General features: G+C 43.2%; 1 protein-coding gene across 3 annotated transcripts in view; it reads left to right on the forward strand.

Annotated features, from left to right (window-relative positions):
- Nucleotides 1-1,786: 1,786 nt before the first annotated feature.
- MFSD2B (MFSD2 lysolipid transporter B, sphingolipid) overlaps nt 1,787-16,161 on the forward strand; it is a 36,575-nt gene continuing 22,200 nt past the window's right edge. For 2 of the 3 annotated variants that reach the window (XM_067294353.1, XM_067294355.1), the window contains exons 1-5: nt 1,787-1,846; nt 6,603-6,719; nt 10,312-10,436; nt 13,769-13,892; nt 15,626-15,704. In XM_067294353.1, coding sequence (XP_067150454.1) covers nt 1,802-1,846; nt 6,603-6,719; nt 10,312-10,436; nt 13,769-13,892; nt 15,626-15,704 — 490 coding nt within the window. In that variant the 5' untranslated portion in view covers nt 1,787-1,801. The remainder of the gene's footprint in view (nt 1,847-6,602; nt 6,720-10,311; nt 10,437-13,768; nt 13,893-15,625; nt 15,705-16,161) is intronic. The other variant, XM_067294354.1, reaches the window with a different exon arrangement.

Consider the following 16,161-nt stretch of genomic DNA (forward strand, 5'->3'; position numbering starts at 1 on the left):
TATTATTCAATGCTTTTGAATTTGTTTTAATGTAAACCTAAGTATGAGAGAACCACACATGCTTGATCATAAGTTCAATGTTCTTACCCAGAAGATGCATGAAACCTCAAAGTAGCAGTATACTACTCCTGCATGTGCAACATAGGAATTTAGTGAAAAAAATACTGTAAAATTCATTGAAATTGGGGGGGAAAAAAAACAAGTTTTAAGGTAGGTAAAGCAATTTTGCTTGGTATCACAAGATCATGTTTTTGGAAAGGAGTAAAGTATTTAATATTCCAACATTCATTCATGTCTGCTCTCAGTATTTAAGAGACTGGATAGCTTGATTCTATTTAGCTATATATTGTGCTTTATTCAACTGTTTATGGCTGCAACTTTTGTAGACTTGAGTGTGTTTGTGGCCTGAAAATGTCGTGAGTGGAGTGATCTTAATTGTAATACAAAATGAGATCAATTCTTTAAAAGGTCAAAGTAGTACTGACTGCCTAATCCCATGTTAGACTAGAAAGTGCCTTTAAAAAAAAAAAAAGGCGACAAGCTGTGATAATTTATTTCCTAATTTGGAGAAAATGTGGAAGAGCCCTGTATTCTTTCCAAACAGCTAGCTGGTTTTTGGTCAGCTTGTAAAGGCTGATTACCTGCCTGTAGTGTCTGAACAGTCTCACCTGTTGCTCAGTGCTGTAGGCAGCTATTGTGCATTGGTCCAACACCATTAAAACCGGCTTGATCATTGCTTAAGTCTGTGAAGCACACATGTTTTGGGTTAATCCTTGTTTCTTCACAAGCCATTGCTGTTTTTGCATAACGTAATTTACAGCAAAATTGAAATAGCCTATTAAGGAACAAAAGAAAATGTTTTCCCTAGTACAGAAACATATGCAAATGTAAGTAAGAAACAGAGATTTAACATGTTGTATGTTGTGTGAAGAAAAGGGAGAAAATCTTGAATTTGAACATTTCCTGTTTTGAAATTGAATGTGCTCAACTTGATTAGCTTAGGATTTTAGAAGAAATTATGTTTTGGGGCTGACTGAGCTTCACCTCTGCTTCTGAGTCCACACATCCTTGGCCTAAAAGAAGCCTAAAAGCTTCAGCGGGCTTTAAATAAGACCCCTTAAAGCCACAATTTCAGCTTTGCATTGAAGGTCTTTTAATGAAACTACCAAACAAAAGCAAGCAAAAAATGCAGCTATGTGATGCTAGAATGAACTTTTTTCATGCTGCATCAGACTTTGCGAACTTGTTGAAAGTTATCCTTGTCCCATAAGGCTGCAAGGGGTTGAACATTAACACGGTAAGGGCTTGTGGCCGTGCCCTAGCCCCGGGTGACGGCCGGCGGCAGAGGAGGAGCCGCGGCACTGAAGCGCTCTGGCGGGTCCGGCGGCAGCGCTGCGCGGGCAGGTCGGGACGGGCAGGGGCAGGGGCCGCGTCCTCGCGCGCCTGGCGGGTCGCACGGTTGGGGGAAACCCTCCTCGCCCACCTCGCCGTTGAAAGGCCCCGTCGTTCAAAAGGCAGGGGAGCTTTCTGCTTTTGCGTTTCTCCTGCGGGCAGAGCGGCGGGGGCCGCGGCTGCTCTCCCTCCACAGGGGACCGGCATGGCGGGGGGGGGGGGTTCCCGCCGCGCAGCCGCCGCCGCGATGCCCGCTCCCGAGCCGCCTGGCGGGCGGCGATAGCGCCGTCGCCCCTCAGGGGCGCTGCGGGCGGGCCGGGCCGGGGGGAGGCCGCCCTGCCCTTCCCTGCCCTTTCCCGCCCCGCGCCGGGGCCCGCAGGTGCCGCCGCGGGCGGGGGCCCGCTGCGCCATGGCGGGGGCCGGGAGGGACGCCCCGCCGCGCCCCGCCGAGCAGGTAAGGGCCGCGGGTCCGCTCCCCGCTCCGCCTTCCCGCTTCCGTCTGCCGGCCGGTCACCGTGGGGCGCCCGCTCCCCCCGGGGCGTTGGGGGGGGGGGCTCTGGGGCCGGCCGAGCCCGCCGCGCTGCGTGAGGAGGGGCCGGGCGGGCGGCGGGTCGCTGCCCTCGGGCGACCGGGAGACCTCGGCTTCGCCCTGCCCGGGCTCGGGGCTCGCCGCGGGGGAGGGCTCTGGACGGGCGTTTGCCACCGGCGGCGCCCGGCGTCCTGCCGCTGCCCCCTGCCCTCCGCGCTGTGGCGGCCAGCCCCGCCGGCGGGACGCGGACTGCAGCAAGCCCGAGGGGCCCGGGCTGCTCGGCTTGGGGACCCGGCAGCGGCCGCCGCCGTCGCGCTCCTTGGGCGGCTGGTGCGCGGTCGCCGTCGGAAGAGCAGAAACATCGGCCGTAGTAAATCCATCTTGGGAGAAAAGCTGGCCCGCAAAGCGGCTCCCCGGGAGCGGCGCTGCCCTCGCTTCTGCGATAAACCCCGGCGGGCCCTTATCGAGGGGCCCCGGGTCCCGCTCGCTCTTCTCGCCGCTCTGCGGCGGGACGTCGGTTCCCCTCTGGACCCGACTGATAGCGAGCGGCTCGGACAAACCGTGCGCGGCTGCACCGCGCCTCTGTAAGGGTCGTGAAACGCCGTCACGCGTTTGCGGAGCTGCTTTCGGTGCATCTGCTCTCGAGCTTCAAGAGTTGCTTTTCAAGGTTTCATTAAAAAAAACAAGATGATGTTACGAACACTGCGTTCACTTTCTGTTCTGTTGGGGAAGGGCAAACTTCTAAGCAATGAGACGCATGCTTTTAATTTACAAGAGAATTAAAAGTAACTTAAAGGAACTACAGTTGTGTTAGATGCATGAATTTTCTATCACAATGTTTAAACTTACTCTTCTATTACATATCTCACATATTAAGCTTTACTGGTTTACCCTGGAACAGAATGAGCTTTGACATTAATCCATGTAGCATGTCTAAGTAAAAAAATTTTTCAAGTTTTTCTGAAAACAGAAAAGAATATAACTAACTTCATCTGACTCTCCTTTCTCTCACCTCCCACCCCCATCCTCTCACATTTCTTCTGAAACTTGTAGAAGCAATTTAAGGTTGACATAACAGTATTTGACTGCAACACAGAGATCTTGAAACAAAATTGTCATCATAGAGACTTTGAATTTTGCTCCTCATTGAACTACTGCCTGCACGTGCAGGTCTAGAGTGCTTTAAGCTTGCTGACAAGCTTGTACAGGTGAAAGCATGATTTCTGCTGCTCAAGGTAGCGCTGCAGCAGGGAAATTCAGTCTTCAGAGTCACAGAAAAAGCCTCTGTCGCTTGCTTGTACTCTTCGCTCTCCACAGGTGGTCACACCGCTCTGCGCAAGGGCAGTTTTATCCTTCTCGAGACGGTTTCTGGTGTCATGCATAGCAATATTGTGCAGTCCCAGCCAAGTCTGGAGGACTTTCTGCTCTAGATCCTTGCAAGGGACAGCTGCCCCGGGTATCTTACCTAGTTCAACAGTGAGCCTGGAAAGTCAGAAAGCTTTACAGGTACAGAGACCCCCTCTGAGAAGTAAAGCATTTTTCCCAGTGCCTTGCAGGAAGATGAGGTAGAAAATGCTGACAATAGCAATTAGAGCCTAACTTCAATATGGAGAGTGCTGCTTTTGGGAAGAAGACACCTGAAAGAATGTAAAGCAGAGTCTGAATAATTATTTCACAGGAGATATTCTCGGGATACTAAATGAAATTACCAGGCAACAGCTTCAAAAGAAAGTGGAGTTTCCCTTCACAGTCCATGTCTTTCAGCTATAGACTGCTGATGTCACTGCTATAATATATGACGGCTAAAAGTACAAATGAGTTCAAAAAAGAATTCGGCCGAATAAATGGAGAGTAAGTATTAAACACAGCGATTGGGATGTAATCTCCACTCGTGGACGTTCATGAGCTGCTGATGGTCTGTGGATCTAACTGGACAGGACACCTCTATACAGTGTCCTCTTCTTCAGGCACCCTCTGCCAGAGGCAGGCTGCTGCTCCAGGTGGAAACGTGGTCTAACCAGGTGCGGTGGGTGATGGGGTTTCTTTCTCTTCACTTACTGCACTTTTCTTGGTGGAGAGACATATCCTTATTTTATGGGTGGGACACAGGGCACTTGAACTGAGCTTCTCTTTAAGTTGCATCGTCAGACCTACAAGAACACTCCTAAGGATATAAAAAGTAAAAAAAAGGCACTTTGCCTCATTGGTAGCTTGGCCTTAATTAGGATCCAAAATTGCTCAGACTAGGGGTTAATTGCTGGATTCCTGGTTTCTAAACTGTCCTCTTCTGCGCAGGCGTGCTACCAGGCAAAGCACAGTGCTGGGGAAGGAGGGCAGGAGTACAACAGCCTGTTCCAATCCTTCGTCTGACATTGATTTTCCAATTGCTTTGCATTTATTTCCTTCTCGCGTAGCTGGGTTATGGCTTCACAACTCATCTCCGGGAAGGATGGGTGAAGATTGTTCACACAGGAGTTTAAACAAGCCAACCTCCCTATAAGTAATAGCTCTTTTAGTGAACACAAACAGAATCTGATAGCTCATTTTATTCAGGTAATAATGTCCATAAACAGCATTAGTCGCAGGTGAAAACTTCCATTAACCACTGCTGTGGCCAAAATATCACCTCAGTTTGAAGGTGATCTGGGAGTGTGGTTCAGAAGGTAGCGGAGCAGCATCCTGGAGGGGCGGGAATCTCAATGAGACTTTTTCAAAAAACCTAAGTGTGTTAGGATTGTAAATTTGCTAACTGTGAAACTGCCTTTAAAGCCAGGCAAACTGCCTACAGCCTGTAAGTTCAGATCTTGGTTTACTGTTTCCTGTACCACAGCTTTATATTTTTTAATTATTCCAGTTCTTAAGAACTTAACATTCCTTGTGTTATAAAAATATTCTGAAATGGTGTATATTATACTGAGCCATTAGTCTTTGCTGTGGTATTGTGGTCTTTTTACCGGTTTTGCTCTGACAAAGTGTGTCTTGTGACTGTTTGCCAGTGTCTTTTTTCCTGGAAGGAAGAGAATTGCCAAGCAGTAGCAGCAAGGCCGGCTGCGGCGGTGACGTTTAGGAGCCAGGGCCCTGACGCTGCTCGCTTAGGCAAAATCCCGGGAGCCTCCCCTGGAGAGGGTGCACGCCTGGTAAGGCTAGGGGGCTGTGCACGTCGTTAGGTCGGTAGTAAGAGATGTAATTAGCCTGAGAGTTTTTGTTCCTTCTCTGTCGAAAGAGAACAACAAAAGAGGGCCGGTACTGGCGCTCGCTTGTTCGCACCCGCGCAGATAAAGCAGTTCAAAGGAGAGCAACCGGGTGATGAAAGGCTCTGCCGGGCAGTCTGACATTTATCAAAACTCCGTTACGTAGTAAAGATGACGGTGATTAGTACATTACCTAACTTCTGGAAACTAAAAGTATCAGAATGTTATCATTGCGTTGAGTCTCATTACCATATCTCTATTTTATCCTGGTCTAATGTAAGAATTAAGGGCTTGTGCATTCAGTTCAGAGAGAGGGCAGACCTGGGAGTATTGCTGCTCCTTTCCATGTTTTCTGCTTCCTCCTGATACCAATCTTTAAAGAAGGACTGAATATAAGTGTTACAGTTCTCGGAAGTCTTAATTTCAGCTGGATATGTTGTCCCTTTGCAAGGAATACAAGATTAATGTAGGGTCATTTTCTTCCTATTTTTTCAGTTATACTTCATGAAACAAACTCTGAGCTTTTTAAGTCTTTCTAGTATTCTGGAACTTTTACTATTAGAAAACAGTGTTCCTTGTTGGAATTTCTATTAGACTCCACAAGTTTTTGTCTCTAAATTATGATTATTAAACCCTATTTTCAGGTTTAATCTTCCTCTTATTTGGTAGTTCTATTAAAGAATACTGTTGCATGCTTATAGCACTTTTCTACCACATATCAAAAAGCAATTGCGAAAGCATAATTTTGCAAAATTTTCAAAACACGCCTTCAGTGATTTAGAGTCCTTCCTAAGTAGGACTTCGGCCGCAAAATCACTTTGTGGAATTTCCCTATTATGTCAATTTTCACTGTTTGAAAAATGAAGACATAGAAAGTCAAGTGACTTTGTCAAGACCACATCAGCATTTCATGGAAAAGTGAGCAAGGAATGGGGCACAAATCTTTGGAGTCTGTTTGGACACTTGACTGCAGAAATTCCTCTCCTCTCTGAATGTTGTCTAATTGCAACGGTATGAGAGTATATGTTGATTATTATGGTCCGAAAGATAACCATAAGAAAGTTTTCCAACATTTTTTCAAATCTGAATTAAACATCCAAAGACAAAGCCAGGCCCAGAATATGGTATAACAGAATGTGCACTTCTTTGCTGCTTCTTACCTGTTTGTAGACTTGATCACAAAACTGTTCTTTTGTAATAGCTTGTGACAAGTTGATAAACCTGGGTTCCGTTGTAGGAACACTGTGATCTGGTTTTCAGGGGCTCAGGTAAGGAACGAAAATTAAAAGACCAAAGCAAAGGACACCCAAATGCCCATTGGTGTTGAGGGCATATGAACGCGTTAGTGGAAAACTTGATTTTTAGTTGAATATCTGAATTTGTGTTAACCTTAGACTTTAACCATAAGACTTTTGTAACTTTTTATCTTTTTACCTTAGCTTTTTTTCACCTTGTCTTTCTCATTATTTGTTCTGTTTCGGGTCGGACAGGAATACAGGCTCTCGGTTTGCAGCAAGCTATGCTACGCAATAGGAGGTGCCCCAAATCAAGTGGCAGGGAGTGCTGCTGCTTTCTTCCTGCAGATCTACCTCCTAGACATAGCCCATGTAAGTAGCACAAGAAACCTTTACCTCAATTCTGATGTAATCAACAATTTAACTTCTCTAGAACTAATACTGATAAATTAGCTAGTTAAGCTTTTAAACTGTCTTGTTATCATCACCTTTAGCTGTTCAGCATCCTGAAAGTTGCATAAACATGTCCAGAAAGAGGGATTTTTTTTCACTAGTTTTGTTTCTGACTTGAAGTGGCCATCGTTTGCTTTTAGTTTGGGATCATCAGCAGAGCTCTTGGAACTCCAGAGCTCACACACTTGCAGAAACAAGAAAATGTGGTTCTTGCTTTCAAGGATCAAAGAGTCTAAGATATGAGACGTGAAACATTAATAGAAGTTTCTGTTCATTCAGACTACAGCCTGGTCAAAAATCCCTGCAGTTGGGTCCAGTAGTCAACATAATTTCACGTCAATTTTATTTGGTTTGGCTAGGATAATTCTTCTTTGCAAAGAAAGCTGAGTAATCCTTCCTGAAGGTTCTTCACTTCCAGTCTGTGGCTTTCTGGTACAGAAGCAGACCTGGTAAAACAAAGCAGCAGGAGTCATCCCATTCATCTGACTTTCAGCTGCTCCAGCTAGAGTCCAGGGTAGCAGAGGAACAAAGAAAACGAATCCATAAGCAATTTTGACTGGTTTGGATTGTCTTCTGTGTCTGTGTGGTAACTAGGTGGGATAGACAAAGTAGTATAGGAGAGAAAAAAGGCAGGGAACAAAAGGATTTTAGGGAGATGAGGCCAGATTGCAGGGGCTGTGAGAACAGCTGCTGCTGAAACTACATGAGTGGATTTCAGCACTGACTGTTTCATTTGCTGGAAGGAACAGGAGGTCCTGGAGCAGATATAAATACCCATTTGCTATCTGAGATGTAGAAAGACAGAATGAGTATATCATGACTTGGGGGTAGGCGGGGGCAGGGGAGTGGAGATGTCCAAAAGTTTGGGTTTATATTTTTCCTATGGAAGTCTGATACCAGAAGCTGAGGTTATAAAAGAAACACCAAATCTTGTGAGTCGCTTGATAGATTCTCAGGCTTTGGCACCACGGTATGGTTGGCGTTGAAAGCTGTCAAGTTCTTAAATGTCTTGTTGAGACCAAAGTCACGGGATCTAGAAGAGGGACCAATTTTGGAGAGCAGCTTCAAAGGTGGCAAGGGGGCGGTGCGGAGTGTGAGAGCTGAGGATGGAAGAGGGAGTTTCTTGGAGACGCAGCAGGAGATGGATGCAGCTCTGGCTGCAGCTATTTCACACTTACTTCAAGGGTGGCAGTACAAGGCAATGGAGATAATGAAGGATGAACTGGATGAAAAAGACACTAACACAGTTTTCCCAATGTGCTCATAAATAGGGGAATTTCCCAGTCTTCTGCTTGTTCACAGAAATTGAATATTCGTGAAGCTAAGGGCTGTTTATTTCTTTATGTGTGTTTGTAAAGTGTCCAGCAAGCTGGGGTCTCATTCTTGCTTCTCTCTGGGCACTGCCTAAATAAATGACATAATAATAATTCTTTTTTTTTTTGTTAGTAAGATCCTCTTACTGAAACAGTAATTTTGCTTGACATTTGTAGTAATACACTTACTACTTCATAAAAGGGCTTAATTATTTCTTCCTTGATGGTTTAGTCATTCCCCAAAGTAATCCTGCATGACAGGATTCATTTCAAGGCCTCTCCAACAGATCTGAATTCCCATGTTTTTTTTCCACATATTTTTAGGGTAGAGTATGTCATTACCTGGAATTAATTCTCGTCCTCTTAGAGGGCAAAACTGATTCAGCTGTTCCTTAGAGATTGTGAAACTCATGTGTGTAATCCTTCGTACATAATCTATACCCCTTCTAAGAAAATATATTTGTATTCATCTTCTGTAGCTTATAGTTATTCTGTTTGAATTCCATGTTTCATCTAAATTACTGGTATAAACTAGTGACATATTTATATAACGCCAAACCACACGGAATCCTTGAGTCAAATTACTAGAAAACACCAAAAAATTCAATAATAGGGTCCTGTCCTTTATTCCTTTCAAGATGGGTGAGTTTGGCATATTTTATCTTGTATTTTATTACCACCTAGAAGCTGCTGGCACTGGGGCTGACAGACACAGTCTAGATTTAGGGGCAACAGCAGACTGTTCTGGGGCAGAGCCCAGTGCCCATGCCATGTGCAGCAGTGGGATGCTTGGAGAGGCGCTGTCATTGCCTGCTAGCATACCATTCCCAGCGCTTCCCTGTCTATCAGCTTTCTAGGGTAGGGTACGTGTCTTGGAGCTGGTAGCGTCAGGAAGATTGGCTACTCCTGCAGTCTCACCTAATTTGAGCTAAAATTTAACAAACGTGATTACAAAAGTGAACAGTATCTGCCTTTTAAAAAGGTCATCCGAGATATTTCAGAGATTATTGCTTCTTTCTTTCTTCTCTGAGGGAGCACTGACGGAAAGGTCTGCAGATAGGGGACTTGCACCACCTGGAAGCTATGTGACACTTCCCGGGAGATAATAAGCTCTACAGAAAAGCAGAGAAAACTGGCTCAAGCTTGGTGTTTTATCAGCTGCATTCACCAGGCTCTCAGCTAGGCTGGAGCACTGTCAGCATGAAAGAGCATACAGACAAAGGGGTTTTTGGCTCCTGCTGCTGTTTAAGTCCAATAGGCTGCTTCAGCAATCTGTATTTTGGGAGTTTTTTAAGAGAATTAATTTGAGGAACATTCATGATTATATAGATTTCAATGACTCTTTGCAAGCCTCTACTTTGGTGACATGGACTTGGCACTTACAGGAGAACCGACCTCTTTTTTTAGCCACTGTCTGATTTGAATTCCTAAGCTCTCTACAGATATACATAGAAATAAATGTATTGCCCCAGATAAGCTGTAATTCTATATATGCACTTAAGTATGGACTTTCCAGGTTAACTTCAGAGTTTTTTTCCACTTGGCTATTTTATTTGTATGTTACGTGGGAACATTTTTCAGGTGTGATTTGTTGGACTTGTACTGACAGCTTTGATTTGAGCAGCTGTGCGTTACGCAGTTCACTTGTCACAGTTCAGTTCTGGGTGGATGCAGGTTTGCTATGCTCTAACTTCTTCCATAGCCACGTGCCACCAGTTGGCAGCCTTGTTGGCAATCTCAGGAGATGAAAAAGCCTGAATTCATGTAAACAGCTACCTCTGCTTTTGTCTAGTTCTGGTCGAGGTAAAGATCTGGAAATGGGGCTGTGTGGGGAATAAAGTGAGGGGAAAGTTAGAGAGGAGCTCTATCTGCTTTTATGGCTAAAACAAGAACTTTAGTTACCTGGGCTCCTCTATTTGTCTCCTTTTCCTAGTTCTAAATATATCCATAATTTCTTCTTCCTTGCAGTTTTCCCCTCCGATCCTTTCTTGCACAGTGCCTGTCTTGATGTCTCATTTATTTGCTATGGGAAGCCAATAGTGTAACCAATAGTAATTTCTTTGACAGCAGCAGACATGTTTTGTAAATGACTATTACTCTTTAAAACACTGAGATTCTTTCTGGAAAGTTGCTTTTTGCTGTTTCATTGTGTTGTGAAACAATGGCCCTTGTTTAGAGTCCTGTGTCTGTACTTTCAGATTACTCCATTTCATGCCTCTTTGGTGCTGTTCATTGGCAGAGCCTCAGGTGCAGTTACTGATCCTGTTGCTGGCTTTTTTATTAGCAAAAGCAGATGGACAAAAATTGGCCGTCTCATGCCTTGGTAAGCAGAAATATGTGCGTATATTTACATATATATATATATGAATATTTTTTGTGTGAGTGCTGTAATCATACATTCATTTCATTCGATTAAACTATATTTTTCCTTGCCTGTTTCCCAGACAAGAGTGATCATATTAATTCTACCTATATAAAATTGAAAAGAAAAATTCCCATGCCATTTATTTCTCTTTAACTTGTTCTTCTGTGAAAACATACAAGAGATTTTCAGCCACTGGAGAAACAAACAAACGAATGCAAGACACTGTGTTGTTTTGTTAAGCCAATCCGGAATCTCGGATCTAGAACCTTCTTGAATTCGGTGCTGAATTTTCATCTCTGTCTAGATTCTTTTTGGTCTGATTTTTATCGTGCTCTGGATTCTGTGTTAAAAGGGGTTTTAGTCCCTCCCTCACCTGCTCCACAAAGTTGGACGTTGTTTCTACCTGTGTCCTAGGGTGTCTTCCCTTCTCGCACCAGCCTTCCAGGAGCTCCCTTCACTTAAATTCTCTAGGCCCCCCTACAGTTCAGTAAGGCATGTGTGCATACGTGTGGCGCAGATGCGACACCACCGCTGGTTCAAGGCCCCAGTAACTAGCACGGCCCAAGCAGTCTGTTTCATCCTTCCTTATAGCAGTCATTCTGCTCCTGCTTAAGTCCTATTGGTCAAAATACTTAATTAGAAAATCACCACAGCTTTTATCAAAGAACGAGATGCTGTAAGATTTTGATCAGCGTTGTTATTAGGCACAGATTTCCTTATCCCTCACGTGCGCTCTGGCTCAGATGATTTTTGTGTCCAGGAGAAGCTGCATGACAAGTAACACTTGTCCATATGCTGTCCATGTGCTGTAAGGAGGGGACAGAGGAATGAAATGAGAATTGGGAAGGGATGGTCCCTGTTAGAAGAACCCAAGCTTATCTGTGCTATAGGGAGTTCATTTGTTGGTTTTTTTTTCATTTTAAAAGTCAAGGGGAGACTGAGTAGTTTGCAATTAGGGAGTCTTTCTTCACTGGTTTATCTCTTATACTGTAAGGATATGCTGTCAGATATTTTAATTAGTGGCTTTCATCTACTTCATCCATTAATATCCCAAAACTTGATTCACAACTGAAATCTAGGAGTAAACATGTGGTACCCTGAGTGAAGCAATCAACTTGTTGTGAAAAATAAGCCCCCTTCCTTAGCTGGTGGTTATCTTGCTGTGGTGTGGCTGTAGGGCTACAAAAACTTCTTTGTGGGCAGCTTATATCTGACAAAGAATAGGAGGCAGATATGTGTTGGAAGCAGACTGAGATCAGCTGTTCGTGGCCCCAGCAGGAGCAAGACCTTCAGATCAAAGTTAAGGGTTTTGTCAGGAGCCCTGTAGGAAAAGGGGAGCTGCTGCCACTTTGCTGTTTCTCTTTTCTGGATTGGGTTTGTAGCCCTGTCAATGGAGCATTTTTTCATGAGCACTGAATTAACTGAGTAAAGAGATTATTCAAAAAGAAAATCATGGCATGTTTATAGCAATTGCTAGCAATTGCCCTTAGCTCTATTCTGATGCTTCCCCCCCCGCCCCCAGTTCTCTGAAAATACTGCAAATACTCCGTGTTTAGATCGGTGTTAGGATAACTCCCATTCTAGCTTAAGTGTGAGTTTATCAGTCCTTTGCACTGCAAACCGACTGCTGTACAACTTGCACTTCTTACAGGAAGAGCACTTATCTATCCCTGCCTTTAATATCCGCTCATCAAACAACTGTCTTCTTTTCAGAAGGATTTCTTCTATGTAGAATGCTTAAGATGCATAACCAGATATTGACATAAAAGACACAAACCTGGTTAAATTTTTTGTCGAAGGGGATAATAGCAGACAGAGATTCAGAAAAGCTCTCAAAACTCACTGAAATTAGTGAGGAAAAGAAAACATGTGGAAAGAGGAGGGAAGGAGGGAGGAATATTACTAAGAGAGTTATTGCTGAAGAGATGCACAAAAACTGACTATGAAGAACTTTATTGTGGACGCTATATCGGAACATGTGTCTGGAAAAGCTCACACTTTTGGAGAAGAAGGTAGATTGCCTGAGATGTATTAGAATTATACCTTTATTTGTGTCTTCCATTGCTGACCAGCTATGAATGAACTGTGGCCTGGAAACTGGAGAGCCAGAGAATACCAGAACCTGGCGCTTTCCTTGCTCTTCCACACATTCAGCTCCCAGCGCTGCTGTCCATCCCCACAGAGCAGTACGGGAAAGCCATTGTTTTACTAAACTAACTACCCACATTACTCTTTTGTATTCCACGTTTTTCGTTCACGATTGCAAAAGAATCAGCTGACCCCTGGTGTCAGTAGTGCTGTTGTGAGGGGATTAATGTTTTCTCTTTTACATGTTTGGATTTTTTTTTTTGTTGGGTCTTGGTCATCCAATTACATTGTTTAATATATGATGTGCAAGAATATGGGAGAGTTCTGGTGCTACTGCACGTCAGGCTTCTGGGAAATAGTTGCCCTGATCACTTCTTCCATATCATGGAGTTGGAAAAGTGTTGTTTACCTGAAATCATTTTTAGACTAGTGTAAATTGAATTGTTGCTTCCTGGCAAGATCTTGAATTTAAGTTTTCATGGTCCTTTTTTAAGCCACCTTCTTCCCTAGGAGTTGATGCTTTTATATTTGGAGTGATTAGGAATTTGGCTGTTGAGTTAAAAGGAACAAATTTGACCATAGGGTATTATATACCAGAGCAGATGCAGACCACAGGAACTTTTGAATTTAGCTGTCCATTACCTTTTATGCTATTTTCAGCATTTTTGAGTGTATCAACATATTTGCACTTGTTTAAAGTAGCAGTGAAGAGGCTAAGTTGAGAGGAAAATCAAAGGCATTAAAACTGGAAGAGGGAATCCTTGGTAGTAAGTAGGGTCATGTAAAAATTGCTGAAGCATGTTATGATGTGTTTTAATAGGGCCCAGTTTTCAATGGGGCTTTCTAACAAAGGCGCAGTCCAAGACATGTGGACTAAGGACTGGCACTGCAGTTATTACCAGTACAGTATATGTGCAGGGCAATTTGTTCTGTTCTAACTAGGATATTAATTTAAGTAAGCATAGCTCTTTTCCTTCAGATTTGCTGTTTGACTGTCTTTTTTTCCATTTTATAGAAGTACCGGTTTATATTTTGTATTAATTTGTGCATTTAATGCATGCTAAAATTTAATATTTAAAATCATGTCATGTATTTACAAAAACTGCACATAAATTGCATTGTATCGATTATCAGCAGGAAAATTGAATATACATTGCTATCATTGCGTTGAGATTGTTGATGTGTGTTGATCTTCTTTGCAGGATGCTGGCATGTACACCCTTCACAGTAGTGTCCTATTTTTTCATGTGGTACCTGCCTCCTTTTGTAGCAGGAAGAGTTGCATGGTACCTGACTTTCTATTGCCTTTTCCAAGCACTGACCACAGTAAGTAGATTACAGTTCATGATGCTCTCAGCAGTAGCATGCTCTTGTTTTCTGTCTATATTACTGTATTCTGACTTAGTAAATTGAGGTTTGTCAGTGCTCACCTTATATTTTGACTTCCAGTGAGTTTTAAAGGAAAGGCAGATGTCCCTTTATCAAACTCTCTGCTAGCTGACGGTTTCTGCCCACAGCTTCTGCCTGATGACCTGCTATTTCAGCCAGATTACCTCCAGTCACTTTAATTGGCAGTTGAGGCTAAGGCTGGTGACTTAAAAGCGTCTGAAAAGCATGCACAAGAAAGGGTAGCGTATTTCACCTGAAGGCCAGTAGCACACATTTGGGGATAGATAGTGACATAAACCATTTCAGCTTTCCGCAAAATTAATATGCTGCCCTAGGTAATCAGCTCATTGCTGAACAGATCAGCAGGGACATTCAGATTCCTAAGTCTCACTTAGACATCTGACTTCTCATAACTTCTATTTTTGGTGGCGGTTTAGAAGGCCAAATAGGTCTGTGGCTCTTGTTCTGGTGTTTTGACTCAAGGTGGAAGGCAATGAAAAGTAAGAGTTCCAGATCTGAAATAGCATCGATGGAGGGGTTGTGTTGCCCTGTTTTGCCTTGTAGCCAAAATCAAGGTGAAACAAGGTATCTTCAGTGCAAAGCAGTATCACACAGGGGTCTAGAACTGGAAGTGAGGCATCTGCATTGCAACCTGGTAGGGTGTATCCTAGCTGACCGAAAGTATTTCTGAGAGGATGTAGAGTAAGCTGGTTTATTAAAGGCGTTGCCACTGAAACAGGTGGAGGTACAGGATGAGAAGGGACAAAAGCAAATGCTGATTCTGGAAGTTTGGCCTGTATGTTGCTCCAAGATTTTAGAAATTATTTTTATTTTAGTTCAGCACTATGAGGAAAGGGTCCCACTCATGTCATTACCATCCAAAAGGTGAGGCTTTTAACATTCAATAGTTATTTTTCGGTAAAGTACTACTGGTGGTAAGGTCTCTCTTGCTGTAAAAGTAGAGCTCATCTACCGGCATTGCAGTACATGTTACCAGTGCCTCGTTTCCACCAAGATTTTACAAGAAGGTAAAAACTATGTGCTAGATATAGTGCTGTAAAAAACAAACAAACAAGCAGCACACCCCTCCCCGCTACCTTTTTGTCAGTGGCTAGACATAGCAATATGTGTTTCTACCTATTCTTAACTCAAATTAAGGAGTGCGTGGCAAAATGGTGCTGAAGACAAAGCAGTTTGTAGTTTTCATAATTATCTCTCTGAATTACGTAGTGAGACATACACTGAGAGTGTCTGGGGGATTTGCGCAGTCTTCTGGTTTGAATAAAGTGGTAAATTCTATTGTCTAGGGCTTTGCTTCCTCTTAGTTAGCTCAAGCTAGGAACATGATAGTCTCCTTGTGCAAAGAATGCTAGACTATTTATAGCCTAGCTACAAGGACTTTTTCCCAAGGAAGCTGGAGGAGCACAGCATTAAGGTAAATCCTGTTACTAAGTTGTTATTTATTGTTTGTATTATGAAGGAGACTTTTTTCCTCTTACGCTACATGCCGTACAAACCAGAAGGGAAAGGCAGGCCTTTGTGCTTAAAGACACGATGTTGTAAATGAGTGAATTCCAATATTGCATCGCACCTTTTTTTTTCCTGAGTATCAAAGGAACACAGCCTCTACCCCGAGATGTTTTCCTAAGTGATGTTCTTTCTTTGTGTAGCTGTTCCAGGTACCGTATTCTGCTCTCACCATGTTTCTCAGCACAGACCAGAAGGAGAGGGATTCTGCGACGGCATACCGTGAGTGCAATCTGGGCTTTGTCATGTGGACTGGGGCTGAATTTTGTTTAAAATCATTCTCTCTGTATAGGAAGTTTCTAACATTTTGTGACCCTAAAACTGGACTTCTACATGAGAATTTTTAATATCTGATAAAAAGTATTTTGTTTGTCTTGTAAATATTTTCATTTTTCTAGTTAAGTAACTGGCATTAATGTTTTGTCATCCCAAATTATCTGATTAGCTATTAGCTCTTCTCAGTTCATTGCTAGCCACAAGAAAAAACAAAAATAAAACACTCTCACCCAAAGGCAGGACTGGGAATAATTATTTCATTTATAGGTGATTTGTAGAGGGGGGGAAAAAAACATAGTGCTGATCTCCTTTTACATTATACATTTTAAGTATTTTCTTTCTATTTAGCTTGAATTTCTTTGGGTATATGTGCTCACATCATAAATTCAGATCCCTAACCTGT

Source organism: Apteryx mantelli, chromosome 3, assembly GCF_036417845.1.
Source record: "Apteryx mantelli isolate bAptMan1 chromosome 3, bAptMan1.hap1, whole genome shotgun sequence".
NCBI classification, from domain to species: domain Eukaryota; kingdom Metazoa; phylum Chordata; class Aves; order Apterygiformes; family Apterygidae; genus Apteryx; species Apteryx mantelli.